The sequence below is a fragment of the Neolamprologus multifasciatus genome, chromosome 16 (assembly GCF_963576455.1).
Source record: "Neolamprologus multifasciatus chromosome 16, fNeoMul1.2, whole genome shotgun sequence".
Lineage (NCBI taxonomy): Eukaryota > Metazoa > Chordata > Actinopteri > Cichliformes > Cichlidae > Neolamprologus > Neolamprologus multifasciatus.
The window spans coordinates 19,597,915-19,615,098 of record NC_140454.1 but is presented as its reverse complement, the minus strand read 5'-3'; the positions used below and the strand labels follow the sequence as shown (position 1 = coordinate 19,615,098).

Sequence of the window (17,184 nt, the reverse complement as noted above, 5' to 3'; positions counted from 1 at the left end):
ATCCATTATCCCTTCTCTACACATGTCCAAACCATCTCTCTACTTTGCTATTCCGGTCACTGCAGTGAAAACCTCAGCTCTGAGAACTCCAGCTCACTCCCCTTCACTTCTCTTGTGCACTGTCCATTGTTTTGGATGGTTAACCCTAAGTATTTAAACCCTTCTGTCTTCAGTACCCCCAGTCCTTGGAGCTTCATTCTTACACCTATGTCCCTCTCATTCACACATGTGTTCTGTCTTGCTTCTACTTCTTTTATTCATCTTCTCTCTAGAGCAGGCCTCCACCTCTCGACCCTCTCTTCCACCTGCTCAAATTATTCTCACTATAGATCACGATGTAATCTGCAAACGTCATGGTCCATGAGGAGTCCCGACCACTGGAAACAAGCAGTTTCCAGTGGTCATTATCATCATTATCTCACTGTCCTCATACATGTCCTGCACCACCCTTGCAAAGTTTTCTACCACTCCTTACCTTCTCATGTCGTATCAAAATTGAACATATATTAACATAACATAACAATATATATTATATTATATTATATTATATTATATTATATTATATTATATTATATTATATTATATTATATGTACCTTACGTCTTATTGCTTAAAGCTAATTTATGTGATAGATATTTTTTACACACTTAGATTTTTGTTAGTTCTTGCGATTTTTTTTGTTTTTCCCCTCTCCTATTAGATGTGTCTACAAAAAATAAAAAGAATGCTGATAAAGATTCAAAAACTCAACCCCCACAAAAGATAAACAAAAAGAAATCCCTAACAACCCAATATAACACCTTCAAATGTTTAAATAATAACGGACTCCATAACACCAAATTCCAATACTAGGTAGGTCAAATACTATGTAGATTTATTTCCAGTACATGAAGTACAACGAGCGGAAATTACTTCATTACTTCAAATTCTCTAGCCAACAACGACGTAATCAGTCGTATCGCGAGAAAACCCGAGAACATGGAAACAAGACAACAAAAATAAATTTGTGGACAACAAGCCAGAGTGCATGATGGCGGCGTCGCTGCTGCGCCGGGACAAGAAAGCCACTGCCGCCCACTTGAAGGCAGACTTAAACCGGACTGACAATAGCTCCGGAGTCCGGCAACTACAGGAGCTTCTTGACGCTGTACTAAATCCCGAAAAACCAGCGGCGGACGCAGAAGCTCTTGACTGGTGTAAATGTCTGATTGCAGGAGGCGAAGGTTTCGATGAGTTCTGCAAAACGGTGCGCTCCTATGACAACGCGACTCTGTGCGGCTTGGTTTGGACGGCTAATTTCGTGGCATATCGATGCCGGACCTGTGGCATCTCTCCTTGCATGTCGTTGTGTGCTGAGTGCTTCAATAACGGAGACCACACGGGCCATGATTTCAACATGTTCCGGAGCCAGGCTGGTGGGGCCTGTGACTGTGGAGACAGTAATGTCATGCGAGAGAGTGGGTAAGTCCGAGCTAGCTAACCCGGCTATGCTAACCGGCGGGGACAGTGACATTTTCTCATGTGTGTTGTCAATGACAGTTTCCATATAAATTTATGAGATGCTGTTGCAGGCGTTTGAACATTTTTCAATCCAGCAATACTCCTGTCATTTATAAATACAACCCACGGGCTAAGGGTTACCTAGGCTAGCTAAACTCCAACGATCATACTGGGAGGTGTAGCTACAGGTTTCCGTGTGCCTCTGTCTGTGGCTGTTTAGATATGGTGTGGTCTCCTTTCTGTTGTCAAAGTCTGAATGATCGTTAAGTAAGTGCCATCATTTTATCTTAATGTTTAAACAGCGACTGTCTCTGTTACTCTCTGACTCAACATCATATCTCTGTTCTTGATTACAGTTTCCTCCTACTCATAAAACTTAATTTCCACTCGTGGTTTAGATAAAATAATGTAGTAAACTATTAGCCTGCTTCCAGAGTTGGCCTGATTATCGTGAGATGATAATTTAGTTTGTTACGTGGAAAGCAAAATACTGGGTAACTGAGTAAAAACCTATATAGAGATTCAGCATGCAAGAGTCTTTATTGCTATTAAGTAAGCATAACGAAATTATAGTTATAGTCCCTCAAATGGTGCATAAAGTGTAAATAACAGATACTTATACTGACACACACACATACTAATACATATGTGAATATATACACACTTGTGCATAAATTATATAGAAACTTATGTCATTTTGGATGATGTAAAGAGTAAGATTGGACTACATCTTTATAAATATGTGATGTATATATCAGGGTTGTAAATATGTGGAATTGAGCAGTAATGCACTTTACATGTGTTATTTACAGATTATGAAATCTCTATAAGAAGATTATATGAATGTAGATATATAATCCTAAGTGTTATGAACAGATGATCTTTTTTAAAAAAAAAAGTATTACAGTCTTATGATCTTCAATAACAAATTATTCATATGTTAGACTATGTTTTTGTGTCATACTGATTCATTAGCTCATAAAATTTGTGTATGGATATTTAATGATGTATGAGAAAGAGGTGTGGTAGTGTGTGGGCTGCTGTGAATAACCCTTTAGTTCCCACCTCAATCAACCATTATTACCCAAAGCCCAATCCAGTAAATATCACAACAATATATTCATGAAATAAACCAAAAGGAAAACTCTTCTGCTCAGACCTCTGGGTTGTTTCAGAAGCTGAATGCAAATTGTACTCAATTTCTACCTGATAATTAAAACATGCTAACAGTTTCTTGACCAACTTTATCCTCTTTTAGTGCACATGAGGGAACAGCAGGAGCGGTCAAATGTACCTTTCTGTGTGACACTGTTTTAAAAAAAACATTTCCTTTCCCCTGACAGGTTTTGTCGAAGGCATCGGTTGAGAACTGGGGAAAATATCCCCTTAATTCCCAGAGACCTGCTCTTGATGTCTGAGATGGTTCTTCCCCGCTTTATCCTGTGTATCATACAGTATCTGAGAGATGGATATGTTGAACCAGGTGAAAACAGTCATGACAGACACATGAAGTACAATACTTATTAACCAACGTAAACTGAACCTGTAACTTTAATGTGTGGTTGTCACCAATTAAAGGTACAACACCAGACACTTTCATTCGCTTTACCTTCAGTGGTTTACATCTGATATGATATTATATAAGATAGAAAACATGAGCTGCTGTGCAAGCCTTATACAAGTGTTATACAACTATTTACACATAGAGTTACTTTCACTGAGTGCTGGGTCTCACAGGTCTCGCATCTCTTATCTTGTTTTACCAGACACCTCAACTGAGAGAGATCTACAGAAAGTCCTGCAACAGCTGGAGCCTCAGATCTCCTTCCTTGAGGAGCTTACAAAGATGGGAGGAGCAATGAGGACTGTGCTGACAAAAATCTTGACCAATCAGCAGGCATTCAAGGAGCTGAGCATGGGTAAATATCCAGCTTAGGGTTTGGGCTCAATTAACAGAGCATTACCACTGATTTCCTTTTTTTTTTTTTTTTTTAGGTAATTTTAGGTCAGCAATATACTAATTGTGAAAAATATTTTACTTGATATATCTGAACCAAAAACAATAAATAAAAAAAATTAGAAGATTTTCTTGCTCACTGCTTAACTGTTGCAGGCCAAGAGGAGAATTTGTATGCTAAGAAGAACTATGAAAAGTATTTGTCAGCACTGAAGAATTCAGGTCTGGTATCAGTGGAGGAAAAAGGCCAGAGTGCTGCTGCTGATGTTGGCGTTGGGGCTGAAGGAGGTGCAGGCGCGATGGTCCTGTTAGGTAAGATGACATGGGGGTTTTTTTTTTTTCTTTTCAATAATCATCCACCTGCTTCACATCTTTAAGATAAAAAGAAAAAAATCATAATACTCTCCATTTGTTATTAATTATTATTTTCATTTGAATAAATTTTAGTATTGTAAACCAGTCCACATTCCTATAAACATATATTAGATTCTTTTTCTACCAAGTTTTATATACATTACACATGCAGTACTTTTAAAAATGTATAAATAAATGCACATACAGTGAATAAGAGACCAAACATTTCATAAATAAGTTTGTTGGTGCTATAATAACAGGTGACATATGTTCTAACTGTTGCTAAATAGTAATTAGTCCATTTGTTTTGTTAGGAAACAGCGGACCAGGGAGTCCAGACGAGCCAAGTAAAGAGGTATGTTAACGTAATGCTTAAAATTACACTGACCTGATAATAAATGTGTTATTTTAAGTAATACGTTTTTTTAATTCCTCTTTTTATAAAACTGGTAAAGCCATATCACTGACCTGTGCAACATTAATGTTGTTTCTAATTTATGCTCAGTCAAAAAATGCTCAGTTGATGCCTTAATGAAAATTTGCAGACTGCTTGAAATTTATGATGTTTTGTGTTTTCTTCCAAGGAGGATCAAGATGGAGGACAGTCTGTTGGTCAGAGGAAGAGGGTTAAGCTGAGTAGCAGTACCAAAGGTGCATAAAAAGAAAGGCATTCACACTATAATGTCTGAACTGAGCTGAACTGTGTATTCATTATGTCTCTTTATTGTCCTCAGACCCTTGTATTATTGAATCTCTGAAGCATAAATGCTTCCTGGAAGAGTTGCTGTTTTGGACAATAAAATACGAGTTTCCTCAGAAGATGGTCACCTTCTTATTGAACATGTTGCCAGATCAAGATTACAAGGTATTTTCTTTTCCAATTTTTCATGTGCAAAAATTAATGCCGCATACCACCTTTCAGATGCCTGTCTGATCTTAATTTTAACCTCCTAAGACCCAAACTCTTCCACGGCATGCATTTTTAATTTCTCTTTGATATTTGGGCATATTGGGACCCGATGAATGTAAAAACAAAGAATTACCAGCTTTTTTTTTTTAACCTGATTTTTGTTTCTTAGAAAAATAAGAGCCACATATGAGGATATTTGTTTAAAATTTTGATAGAACAGTAGCAGTATAATGTCCTTGTAAGTGGATATCAGGCTCTTGTAGAGCAAAATTAAGTATTTTGGTCTACAAGGGCCTGAAATGTGATGTCCACATATGTGGACGCCAGGTCCTAGGAGGTTAAATGATTCCTTTCTATGACATGGTGCAGACCAGGAGCAGTTATACAGCTCACAGGCTAAAAGTGGCCCACAAAGGCCTCCAAAGGGTGTCATTTCTTTTGGCTTCGTTCTGCACCAGAAAGCTGTTTGCATGTCATTGAGAACAAATTAGAGATGGGAATTATCATCATCATCTTCTTGCTGACGAACGCATTAACCACAACCTGCTGCATGACACCAAAGTGATATCGTTAAGCCAAGGACTTGCACCCACACATTTACAGCAGTGGTGTTTCTTTATGAGTTTACAGCAACTGAATGTGGAAAAACTGACGCATTGTTGAAATTGCACAAGACATCTCAGTTTCTTTTTTGTAAATAGATGGTTTATTAAATTCTTATTGCATCTCAGTATTTTTGTCCTTGCAAAACTACTCTAGTAAAGTAAATGATTTACAGGAAAAAAAATCCTTTTTGAGCTTAGACCTTGGTGCAACTTCCTCCCCTCCTTCCTCCTCCGTCAAAGCCAGCTTTCTTCTGATTGGTTGCCCCTCGTAAACAGAAGGTTTGAACACCAGAGAAGTGTGGTCACAGCCTGAAATAACCATATTATGGATATCTGGTCCCAGTTACACCATACTCACCCTGAAATTGGAGCGTTTCAGTTGTTTAAAGCTTGAGCTGGGATTACATGCACATATTTGAAATTATGTTTCCTGTGTTTAATATAAGAATCTTACCTTCTGTGCTTTTGGATTCATGCATTGCCTTTTCATCATGCCTTTTCAATATCAAACTGGGCTTAAAAAAGCTCAGTATGTATGAGTTTTTGAAGGCAAGCCTTAATCGTGTTATGGGCTTCTTGTCTTTCTCTCTGGCAGATCACCTTTACAAAAACATTTGTCCAACATTACGCTTTCATCATGAAAACGCTGATGAAAAGCCACGAGTCGGACACGATGTCCAACCGCATCGTGCACATTAGTGTGCAGCTGTTCAGCAACGAGGAGCTGGCTCGACATGTCACAGAGGAGTGTCAGCTGCTGGACATCATGGTCACAGTCCTCCTCTACATGATGGAGAGTTGCCTTATTAAAAGTGAACTTCAGGGTAAGTCGGCCAGTTTGCTCACTATTTTGATAAATGCTCAATTTTGATAAAAAACACGAGAAGGTTTTTTTTGTTTTCTTTTTTAAATGGTATTTTCCAGGTTATTCATTGTTGATATTTTTGTCTTGAACTTATTAATAAAACTGAAATTTGGATTTAAATGGTTTTATATGCACCTGGTCAAAAGATCCATCATGACACAAATAATGGATGGCATTAGCTGCCTTTTTTATGTCTAATTGTGCAAATCTGTTACATGAAGCCACTGAGTTTTCTAAAGCAATAATTAAATGTAAATGCTTCCTAAAGAACAAAGCACAGCTGCTAATTTTGCCCTATGTTTTTAATCATTCTTGGTGCTTGTATAGCCTGCACAGATGTTTCATTTCATTGCTGGCTCCAAGTAAAATGAGCTTGAATCTTTACCTGTTGGGTGAGTGGATGACGTGGGCACCCAAGTTTGTGGGTGCGATGACGTGAGAACATGGCGAGTTTAAGATTAATACCATAGTTGTTGGACAAGTTTGAATCTCAGTGACCTAAACCTCAAGGTTAAGGTCGGAGGTCAAGTTTTCTGAAAATTTTGCAAATGCGGTAACTTGAGAAGGAAGTCACCTAGGAGTTTGAAATTGATACCATAGGTATCTACTAGGAAGCTGAGCAGTAGCACTGGCGTAGACTCCTTTTTAATGCTGCACTCATCATTGTTGGCAGTGTTATAATAGCAGCCAGGTGTTGATTTAAATAACACATTGACCCATGTCTTTCTTTATGTTTATTTTCTTGTAGATTCCTAAGTACAATTTGATTCCAATTGTGAGTGTTTCCTGTCTCGCTGTCCTTCTTTTTTAGATGAAGAGAACAATCGGCATGTTGTGGTGAACTGCAGTGAAGCACTATTGAAGAACAACACCTACTGGCCCCTAGTTAGTGATTTCATTAACATCCTCTCACACCAAAGTGTAGCGAAAAAGTTCCTGGAAGACCACTCATTGTTGATGCTGTGGATGAGCTTTGTGTCGTTTTTCCAAGGTAAGTCCTGTTACTTTCCTTCGTCTGAGCAAAGGTAATTATTTACGCATGCATTTTCACACTGAGAGCAGCAGAATTTATTGTGTATGCTTGAGGACAAGTTAAACAGTTCAAACCAAGGTCTTAACTGTTGGTGGAAACAGCTGGTTCTGAGTAAGCAGGGCCTTTATATTACGCAAAAGACAAATTAATGTTAGACAGTAGTCAGTGGTTTTGAAGATTGCTTTTTGGAAAATCTTTACATGCAAGCTTCCAAAACTTCCTCAAATGTGATTAGTCAATAAAAAGTGGACAGCAATCAGTGCTAAAAAACATTTTCTCTTGCCTATCGAGTCTGTTTATTTATATGCAGATATCTGGTTATACAGAATGAATGACAGCATATAGATTAAATTACACCACAACCAGAAAATGACCACTGACCAGTCAGCAGTAGATGTAGAGTGAGTTCAATGAGAAGCTGATTAAGCATAAAGTAGTTTTAAAAAACCTCTAAATGTACTTTTATGTTTGAGCTTTCAGTACATTTAAGGGTGCAGATGTTGACACTTTAAGATCATTGGATTAGATTGAGGCTTGTATTAATTAATTCTTGATTTAAAGAAAAAAGCTTCAAATTTTCCCCTAGCGTCCTTTGTTAAATTAATGCTATGTTATCCCAATGAAATGTACTCAAACAAATGTACATACACCACAAAAGTGATTTTGTTATTATAGTCAGTGTGAGGCTAGTGAGTATTTTCATCTGTGACTCAGAAAGTTAATTTCAGACAATGCTTGTATCCCATCTATTGTTGATATGGTGGGTTCAGAGATATCAAACCACATGGATGTCAGTGTAATACCTCTAGTTTTTGTTATTCAGTCACAGTCAGGTCAAACACAACGCTTGATTTAAAAGCGTGTTCCTGCAGATTTATTTAAACTTCTGGGCTTATTCAGAAGGAGATTTTTTGCCCTCCTTTTAAACAGTTCAACCAAAAAGCAGAGTTGTGGTGAGATAGATTCTTTATCACTGGATTTGAATTGTGGTTGGTGCTGCTGTCTTTTTACTGCACTCTACCACAATCCTAAAAATAACGCTCAGCCTTGTATAGTGGGCCCGAGTATCCTCTTGCTGACGCTATGAGGACAGTGTCACTATTACCCTGTATCCATGCGAGCCACAAACTGACACATTCAATAGAGAGTTTTGTAATTCACATACTTGTTGACATTTTATTATGTTACATATAAATATGAGGGGAAATGTTGAATTTTAAAAACGCAGACTTGTATTTTAAACTTTTTATGTGCATTGAGAAGTTGTGCATAACAGGTTATAACCATTCTGCTGCTGTCATAGGTATGAATCTGAATAAGCGGGAGTTGAATGAACATGTGGAATTTGAGTCTCAGACGTACTATGCAGCATTCGCAGCAGAGCTTGAGGCCTGTGCACAACCAATGTGGGGTCTCTTAACACACTGCAAAGTCAAAGTAAGTCTCACTCACAGGATTAATGTTATAAGCACCCCAAGCTGCAATCACTTACTACATAATACTATATCAAATTTTTAACATCTGATTTTATGTGTTACCAGGAAACACAGGAATACACTAAAACTGTGGTTCGATACTGTCTGGAGACCTTGCAGATCTGGTTTGATGCCATTGGCTTCATTGATGAGGTATATTAATGGCAAACTGCCGTATTTACAAGTAATCTTCTCCCTCCTCTGTTTCACATAAATGTCTGTATATCTGTCATAGCCTGCTCCGAATCAAGTGACATTTCACCTGCCACTCCACCGCTACTACGCCATGTTCCTCAGTAAGGTATGCCACCTCATCTTTTAGTGCACAGTCTATTCTCTTTGGTGTCTGTGTTTATGTGTTTTTAAAGTTAATTGTTTGGTTCAAAATCCCCAGGCTGTAAAATGCCAAGGACTGGATCTGGACAGCCTCCTTCCTGACCAAGAGATGTTGATGAAGATCATGGTGCATCCACTCCAGATCCAGGTATAACAGTGGAAGACAATAGATTTGGTTTTACCTGCATGTCTAATGCACATCTGTGTCCATGCGCTTATTGTAACAAGTAAAAGTATTTGCAGACTACGTGGCTTCAGGTTAGGAGAAGGTTAAGGGATTCCAGCCTACCACGTCTAACACTGGTCTGCAGAGACTCCTCACTCAATTAACACTTTGTTCTATGTGACTGTAGGCGTGCCTGTCAGAAATCCACAGCAACATGTGGGTGAGGAATGGACTGCAGATTAAGGGACAGGCTATGACTTACGTGCAGTCACACTTCTGCAACTCCATGATTGATCCTGACATCTATCTGCTGCAGGTGAGGACTCCTGCTTCACAGACAATGCTTGCTATGAATGTCACTCGTGTGTGTGTGTGTGTGTGTGTGTGTGTGTGTGTGTGTGTGTGTGTGTGTGTGTGTGTGTGTGTGTGTGTGTGTGTGTGTGTGTATTTTGTCATTTCTATTTAGTTGTTAAGTCTGCTTTCTCTCTTTATTATTGAAGGTTTGTGCATCAAGACTAGACCCTGACTACTTTATCTCAAGTGTTTTTGAGAGGTAAGCTCTATTTCTGATAATATTATGCTACATAAAACATTTAACATTTGCAGATGGGTAACATCTGGTTTATAAACTGTCCTCTGATGCAGGTTTAAAGTAGTCGACCTGTTGACCATGGCGTCTCAGCATCAGAATGCCGTGTTGGACTCTGAGCAAGAGAGACCAATGCTAGAAGGAGCACTTACCTTTCTGGTCATACTAACAAGCCTTCGCATTCATTTGGGTGAGTGGTACAGCAGAGGGCTGTGCAGCATCTTTATCAGAGTAGCAAACTACCTTACGGTATATAGAATTACCCTAGAGCTAATAAATCATTTGCTGAGGCTCTGCGAGGTGTTGATAGTTGGTAGGTCGTGTCGCTGTTGGCACGAATTCATGTAACCATTGTTTCTCTTTGCTGGTGCAGTTTTCCTGTATTTGGCACTCATCCCAGGAGTGTTTTTCTTTGCTGTATTACAATAAGAAGTGACTTTTTCATGTAAAACTCTCCAATGAAGTCCTTTACTTGGCTGAAAACATCATTTGAACTATTTCTAGTATTTGTTCATGGAGATAACCAAGGACTTTGTAAATTATACTCTGACGCAAAAGGCCTACATTGACACTCCTCTCTTTGCATATATTGAAATATAACTGTGATACAGTTTCTCCCTAGGGAGATAGTGCTTTCAGATGTTCTGCTGACTTATTCATCCATATTACAGAACACTGCATTACAAAACTGCATTATGTTAAAGAGACAGTGGTCACAGTCTGTTTTTTAAAAAAAACAAAAAAAAACACGTCAGTTCATAATTATCTTGCCAAACCTCAAAACTGAGCTCTTACTGGTGTTTAAAGGCAATCTTGAAATTTTTCATAGATAAATCATTTTGAATTTATTGAAAGAATAGACCTGTAAGTTGTTCCTAATTATTCATTTATTTAAGACATAAAATTAAATGTCTGTTTCATTACGGTCTCAGAAAGATGTAACCGACCGGTGATTGAGCCTGTGCTTCAGTGATACACTTGTACTTTTATAAACTTTGTAAGCTCCCAGGAAAAAAAAATACCAGTATAGTGGCTTTAGGTTAAAAAAGTATTTAGCTCCTGAAACACAAATTGTGAGCATATCTTCTCCAGTGGCACGAAATGTAACATGTTTGTCAGTGAGATTACGATTTACTGCTGCACTCAATCAGAAAAGCATCTACAAATCGTGACAGTGGTCAGTGGCTCTGGGTTTCAGCCGGTCAGTTACCATAGCGAGGTAACCGACTCGCTCCTGACCACATGTCCCGTGGTTTGCTGACTCATGATGTGGGCAGCTAACAGCACTGCCTGATTCCTTTATTAAAACAAAAAGTTTCTTTTGTTTCCCCACTCTGTAACTCTGTGGCCTGTAACCACCTCTGACTTGGTTATTGCCAAGATAGCCAGCACTAAAATTTTTAAGATTACATATTGTCAGCCATTTCTCCTATTTTGTCAAGTTTCTGTACTGGTGAAAGTCAGATCCCCTCACTGTCAGTTTGCCTTCACGCTCTTCTTCTCATTTTCACCGACAGGGATGACCGATGATGAGATCCTTCGGGCGGAAATGGTCTCTCAGTTGTGCATGAACGATCGTACGCACAGCGCACTCTTAGACCTTGTATCCTTCAGTCATTAACAAATACTTTCTAAAGAGAAACTGTATTCATTTATCCACAGTATATATGTATTTATATATGTTTTATTTTTCCTTAAGAGAGTTTTCGTAGATTCCTGAAAATCCCAACCCAAAGAGTGGCATTGTACCCGGTAGCTGTAGTTTTGAGGATATGCTCTCTGCTGTAGCCGACTTCAAAGCACCTGTGTTTGAGCCTGGAGGATCCATGCAGCAGGGCATGTACACACCCAAAGGTAGGATATTCTCGTGAAGGAGAAGGCAGGATTTCCTAACAGATCATTAAAAAAAGTAACAGATATTTATAAAAGTGTTGTTACAGATTTTACAGAAATGTCTGTTATGGTAAAGGCAGACGTTACACAGAATTGTGTCTATGTCGTTGATACTGTTATAGAAGTAGTTTAGTTAAAATATGAAACCTAAGAATCTATTAGATGTTTTTCCACCAGCAGCTAAACAAAATTTTCATCAACAATTGTAGTCACAGTGGGACGAAAATAAACAACATTGCAAATAACTGGTGTTTAGTTCATGGCTTGTTTGTGGGTTTTAACAATTCTGGATTCATGTCCTCGCTGAAGGCTTTCTGCTTGGTGATAGCATCATCATCTGAGCAGCATGAAGATATGTCTGCTGCCCTCCACTGGCCAACAGTAACATTAGCTTTAAGAATGCGAGTAATATTTGAATATACTTTTGGAGGCTTTTTAGCCTTTATTTGATAGGATAGCCAAGATAACAGAGGAAAGCTGGGAGAAAGACCAGGGGGAAGAGACACAGGCGTCAGGACAGAGTCAAACCTGGGTCTGTGCTTTAGACTTGCAGCTAATGGGTTGCCTGCTCGACCCAGTGAGCTAAATCAGCACCCAAAAAGACTGTAATATTTAAGAGTTTCTAAGACTAGATCTAATGAGCTGGTCACTGAGCTTTGAATAGAAAATATTATAAAATATATATTTTTTATCACCAAATATTGTCTTATTTTTGTTTTATGGCTTAGAACTTACAGCAAATAGTTTTTCAAACCAACAGCAGTCACTTTAATCACAAAGCTGATATCTGATTTCTAGGGAGTTTACTTTGTTCTCCAGCAAGAAGCATATGAGGTAATATACACACATTACTGTTGGTGCATTCTTGTGAAATAACTAATTGTCTTATCCAGTTCACGGAAAGAATAAATGTTGTCACTTTAAAACTAACATATGTTAAATCTATTCTATTGCTTTTTAGACCGCTCCCTGTTATAGTTAAGAATGGGGCTCAATCTTTTGCACTAGATCTATGTCCTCAGGGCACCACTTGGGGGCAGACTTACACCACTTATGATGGTGAAAGGTGAAAAACAGAGAAAACGTGAAACAGTGTCACTTTGTACCTGAGATTGCAAAGCATTTCTCTTCCTTTTTTTTCACTAGCCGAAGTGTGGGAGAAAGAGTTTGACCCCATCATGGTAGTTCTCAGAACAGTCTATCGCCGTGATGTCCAGTCCGCAATGGACAGATATGCAGCATTGTAAGTTTGATTTTCCCCACACATTTCTGTTTTCTGTCACCTTCTAAACTCTGTATAAATGTTTCCTTTGCTCGGCAGTAGTTTTGTTGCCGTTTTCATGTTCAGTCATGACAAAAATCAGGTCGTCTCTCTTTCTGCTGGTGAAGGCACATGATTACAAAGGTCAGCTCTGCTAGGTGTTGAAGTGATTCCAATTAGATTGGTGTCGAGAGAACTCAATATTTCAGGCTAAATTGTAATGCAGTTGTGGAAGTCTTTCTTTTTTTGATTGTCCTGCAGACGTCTCCAAGGATAAACATGTCAGCGGAGGTGAAGGAGATACTTTGGGGGTTAATTTTCTTTCTGGCTTCTGAAAATACTCATTAAACTAAAAGGGGCTCGCTCTGTTTCTGTGTTTGAAATGGCAATTGGTTAGAGCCTTTGTAATTCATGGATGGGTCACGCATCCGCCTCTTTCACTTACATGCTTTCAGTTTTCTCTTCAGTTTTTGTGTCCAGTACAGATGAAACTAGAGCATATTTCTCTCTCAGACATATTGAAGCTGCCTGTGCCACCTTCAGAGTCTGATACCAGCCTCATGTTGCTCATTCACACTGTTTGAATATGATGGATTACATGTCAGGCTCGCCCTGGCTCGTGTGATAATAATCCCATCATCACTAATAGAGTGCTGCCCCTCGGCTCTTCTGTTGTGTAAACTGAAATCTTTTGTGATTTATTCTGAACAGCATTCGGTGTCACTTCCCCAAACTCCCAACATAACTCTGACTTCTCTCATTATAACTTGGTATGTAATGAGTATAAAAATTGGTTATTGCTAGTAATTGCTTTTTTGATTTGTTTTCTCGCCTCCTTTTTGATGATGATGTCCACTAGTTTGAAACAGTTTGGCATTCACACTGGCAACCCCTGGCCACCATACAAGGAGAGGACTCCTCTGCACCCATGTTACAAAGGTCTAATAAGGCTGTTGCACTGCAAGACGCTGCACATTGTGATATTCACTCTACTGTACAAGGTGAGTCTTTCACCCACTACCAGTGCCATATAAAACAGCCATATCCATCGTCTCTCTTTGCAGTTTGTAGTATGACTTGGTTTGCAACTGGTGCTGAAAATTGGCGCATCACCAAATAAACATCTTCATAGTATCAATCAGGCAAGATATATTTAAGAATACAAATTCATTGACAGATGGTCAGTTGAGGGCTTGGTATCAGTAATGAGAAGCCGATCTATGGATGCATAATAACTTAAAAAAAAAAAGCAAACACATTGACAGCTAAACCTTGTGTTATTTGTTCTCTGGGGTAAGCTAATGGTTTGATCATGTTCTAGATCTGGATGGATCATCAGAACATGTCTGAACACGTGCTGTGCATGGTGCTGTACCTGATTGAACTGGGTTTGGACAACCAGATTCAAGACAACAAGGAGGATGAGGTAAGATAATTTGCTTGGTTTAACTTGTAACCACTTTTCTCACTGTCTAGGCCCCTAATGCCAACCAGTTTCTCACTGAGTCGTCGTCGTCTTCTTCCTTTTTTTTTTATTTAGGAGCCTTGCATTGAGGAGCACTGTCACGACAGCTGGTTCCCAGGCACCAATCTCCTCTCCAATCTGCACCATGTCATCAACTTTGTCAGGGTGCGGGTTCCTGAGACCGCTCCAGAGGTAAAGAGAGAGGCACCTCCCAGCACCAGCACCGAAGCTTCTTCTTATGGTCAGGTAAAAGGAAACTCGGTGACAGGCCGTGCTTGTTTACATTAACTTTAAATTAATTTGAGTTACATTCCTATTTCCACCCTCTGTGCTAAGCTAACTGCCAGCTTGCATCATATCTATGGAAAAGGAATGAGAAAGCAAGGGTTTTTGCTAAAAACATTACTGCTTTAAAATGTGTTTAATAAATAAATAAATAAAATTACCCATCAGATGCTGTATTCAGAATATATCTTACCGCACCACTAGGGGTGATCCTACATGGAACTAAATGCTCTGAATAAAGAGTTTGTTGTTAAGATAAAATCAAAAAAGTAGCTGAGAGTCACTTAAAGAAGGTCTCTCTCTTGTTGATGGGGTTTTGGATGGTCTGGATAGTTTTTGGCTTGTTGCCACTATATAGATTTATTCTCTAAAAACTTTGTCTTCCTAAATAGGAATCACAGCAGATTTTGACTGATTGTAGGCCTTAGTGATCTATAGTCTGGAAGTGAGGGTGTAACTCTTCTTTTAGCTCTGTCCTGTCAAACGTGTGGTTTATTTATTATCTTGCATTACTGGTTGCTTCATGCACCACTTTTATATCATCATTACTTTACTCGTTCCACAGAACTCCAGGCGTCTTTCAGGAAATTGGAGAGAGGTAGCTGTTTGTACTCATTTCTATGAAAAGACTAATGCTCGAATGAAACAATCAGCTGCATTAGCCTTTGTTTTATCTCTACTTTGAAAGACTTCTCTTGTATGTGTTTCTTTGATGCATTTCAAAGGAGGTCTGTCTTGTTGTGTTATGGTGTGTGTAATGCTATGCTTCAGCAGTTCCCCTCCCTCTTGACTGCTGAAACTAATTACGTGTGTAATGCAGGTTTGGGGTAAACGCTTTTTAACCGCATGTCAGAATGATTGATGTTCCCTTGACTGGGCTGTATGATGTATGTTTATTTAACAGTGCAGCTCAGGTGCTTTTTTTTTTTTTTTTTATGTCAGGTCAGGGCAATCCTTCAGATGGCTTGTATTTGAATTTTCGTTAGGAGTCTGGTTGTCCCAGCACTATCAGCTGCAGTGTTCATAAAATGTCAGCTGAAATAATGAACATTTTATTTGACTTTTACGTGCACGTTCCCGTCTGAATATGGTAATGACACCGACCTACAATCCATCAAAGTCGACCAGACTATTAGTTATATTAATAATTGGAAATGGTCTAGGTGCTCCATAAAAAAAATTGTGAAATTTGAAGAGCTGTGTCAGGTTTCTCTTTATTGTGAGCTTCACGTGTGATATGTAATATTTATTCATGTGTGTTCTTCTAGATTCCTGTACTTTAATTGATAAATAATGGATTATGGTTTTTGATGTAATGGTGTCTCACTATATTGGCCAAATATTTCATCTTTTTGTAAAGAAATGTTTGTCTTCAATGCTTTCTTAGAACCTTCGCGAAGCTCAGGTGTTCAGTCTCGTGGCAGAACGTAGGAGGAAGTTTCAAGAGATAATCAACCGCAGCACCACCGAAGCCACGCAGGCTGTCAGGCCCAAGAGCTCCTCGACACGCTGGATTCCGCCAGGCACGCCCCCGCAGCTGGTCACAGAGATCCTAGAGATCCGTGAAAGCATGCTGTCCCTCCTCATCAAGCTCCACCAAAAGATGTCGTCTAAGCAGAACTCTCTGTCGGCATCTTGGCTAGAGGACATCGAGTCGAACCGCCTCACTCACGGAGACGGCATAACAGCCATTGAACGTATCCTCACCAAGGCAGCCACGCGCAGCTGCCAAATCAAGCGTAGCATCCAGGACATTTGTGGAAAGGTGTGTCCACCAGTACCACCAAAGAAGAACAGTCCCACTGACAAGAAAGCCATGGACAAAGAAGAAAGGTAATTATAACTTCACAGATTTTCATTTACACACCTCCATGCTACATTATTAACTTTATTCTTAATTTCTGTTGAGTGGTATTTTGTTATGTTTTTATGATATTGCATTCAATAATTGATCTTTATTGAACCTTTTGAAGTCATGGTATTGTTATCATTTATAAGACATGTGAGTGTAAATAAAGAGATCTTTACTATTTAATCTAATTATCTTGACTAGAGGTCCAGATGTGCAAGATGCAGATATGCTTTAATGTGTGCTTTAATGTAATGATTTCACATGTTCTTATTTTGATACAAATCCACATAAATAGTGGGTCTATTGCTGCTGACTTTGTACATCTTGTACTTGAATGGAAATGCACTCCATTGACTGTGTGAAAAGTTAAAATGTGCAGGATTTGCCTTTTCACCACACATTCACCCACTAGTCCTCTCCTTCCCCTACTTTAATGATGATGGAACGGCTTATAGCGATTTGATAACAGTCTGCTTCTGGGGTTGGTTGGCTTCACCCCACAGCTAAAATTAAAGTTACAGCCTCTTCTGTTCCCATGAACTAGATCAGTGTCCGTCACACAGCAATATAGGCGGTGGCAGTGAGAACTAAGAAGGCCATTCTTCAGTCTGGTTGTCGGTACCCCTTAAGCCATCAGTG

At 39.0% G+C, this 17,184-nt stretch overlaps 1 protein-coding gene across 3 annotated transcripts in view; it reads left to right on the top strand.

Annotated features, from left to right (window-relative positions):
- The first annotated feature begins 867 nt into the window (after positions 1-867).
- The window catches only part of ubr3 (ubiquitin protein ligase E3 component n-recognin 3), a 41,612-nt gene continuing 25,295 nt past the window's right edge, over positions 868-17,184 (top strand). Inside the window, exons 1-24 of one of the 3 annotated variants that reach the window (XM_085134799.1) lie at positions 868-1,460; positions 2,843-2,982; positions 3,266-3,418; positions 3,613-3,768; positions 4,125-4,165; positions 4,398-4,461; positions 4,545-4,675; positions 5,921-6,149; positions 7,002-7,181; positions 8,527-8,660; positions 8,765-8,851; positions 8,934-8,999; positions 9,093-9,182; positions 9,388-9,516; positions 9,701-9,753; positions 9,846-9,979; positions 11,307-11,392; positions 11,502-11,643; positions 12,829-12,925; positions 13,803-13,944; positions 14,265-14,369; positions 14,484-14,654; positions 15,259-15,291; positions 16,081-16,526. In XM_085134799.1, the coding sequence (XP_084990925.1) occupies positions 1,027-1,460; positions 2,843-2,982; positions 3,266-3,418; positions 3,613-3,768; positions 4,125-4,165; positions 4,398-4,461; positions 4,545-4,675; positions 5,921-6,149; positions 7,002-7,181; positions 8,527-8,660; positions 8,765-8,851; positions 8,934-8,999; positions 9,093-9,182; positions 9,388-9,516; positions 9,701-9,753; positions 9,846-9,979; positions 11,307-11,392; positions 11,502-11,643; positions 12,829-12,925; positions 13,803-13,944; positions 14,265-14,369; positions 14,484-14,654; positions 15,259-15,291; positions 16,081-16,526 (3,443 nt within the window). In that variant the 5' untranslated portion in view covers positions 868-1,026. Of the gene's footprint in view, positions 1,461-2,842; positions 2,983-3,265; positions 3,419-3,612; positions 3,769-4,124; positions 4,166-4,394; positions 4,462-4,544; positions 4,676-5,920; positions 6,150-7,001; positions 7,182-8,526; positions 8,661-8,764; positions 8,852-8,933; positions 9,000-9,092; positions 9,183-9,387; positions 9,517-9,700; positions 9,754-9,845; positions 9,980-11,306; positions 11,393-11,501; positions 11,644-12,828; positions 12,926-13,802; positions 13,945-14,264; positions 14,370-14,483; positions 14,655-15,258; positions 15,292-16,080; positions 16,527-17,184 lie in introns of all 3 variants that reach the window. The other 2 variants (XM_085134798.1, XM_085134800.1) reach the window with 2 other exon arrangements.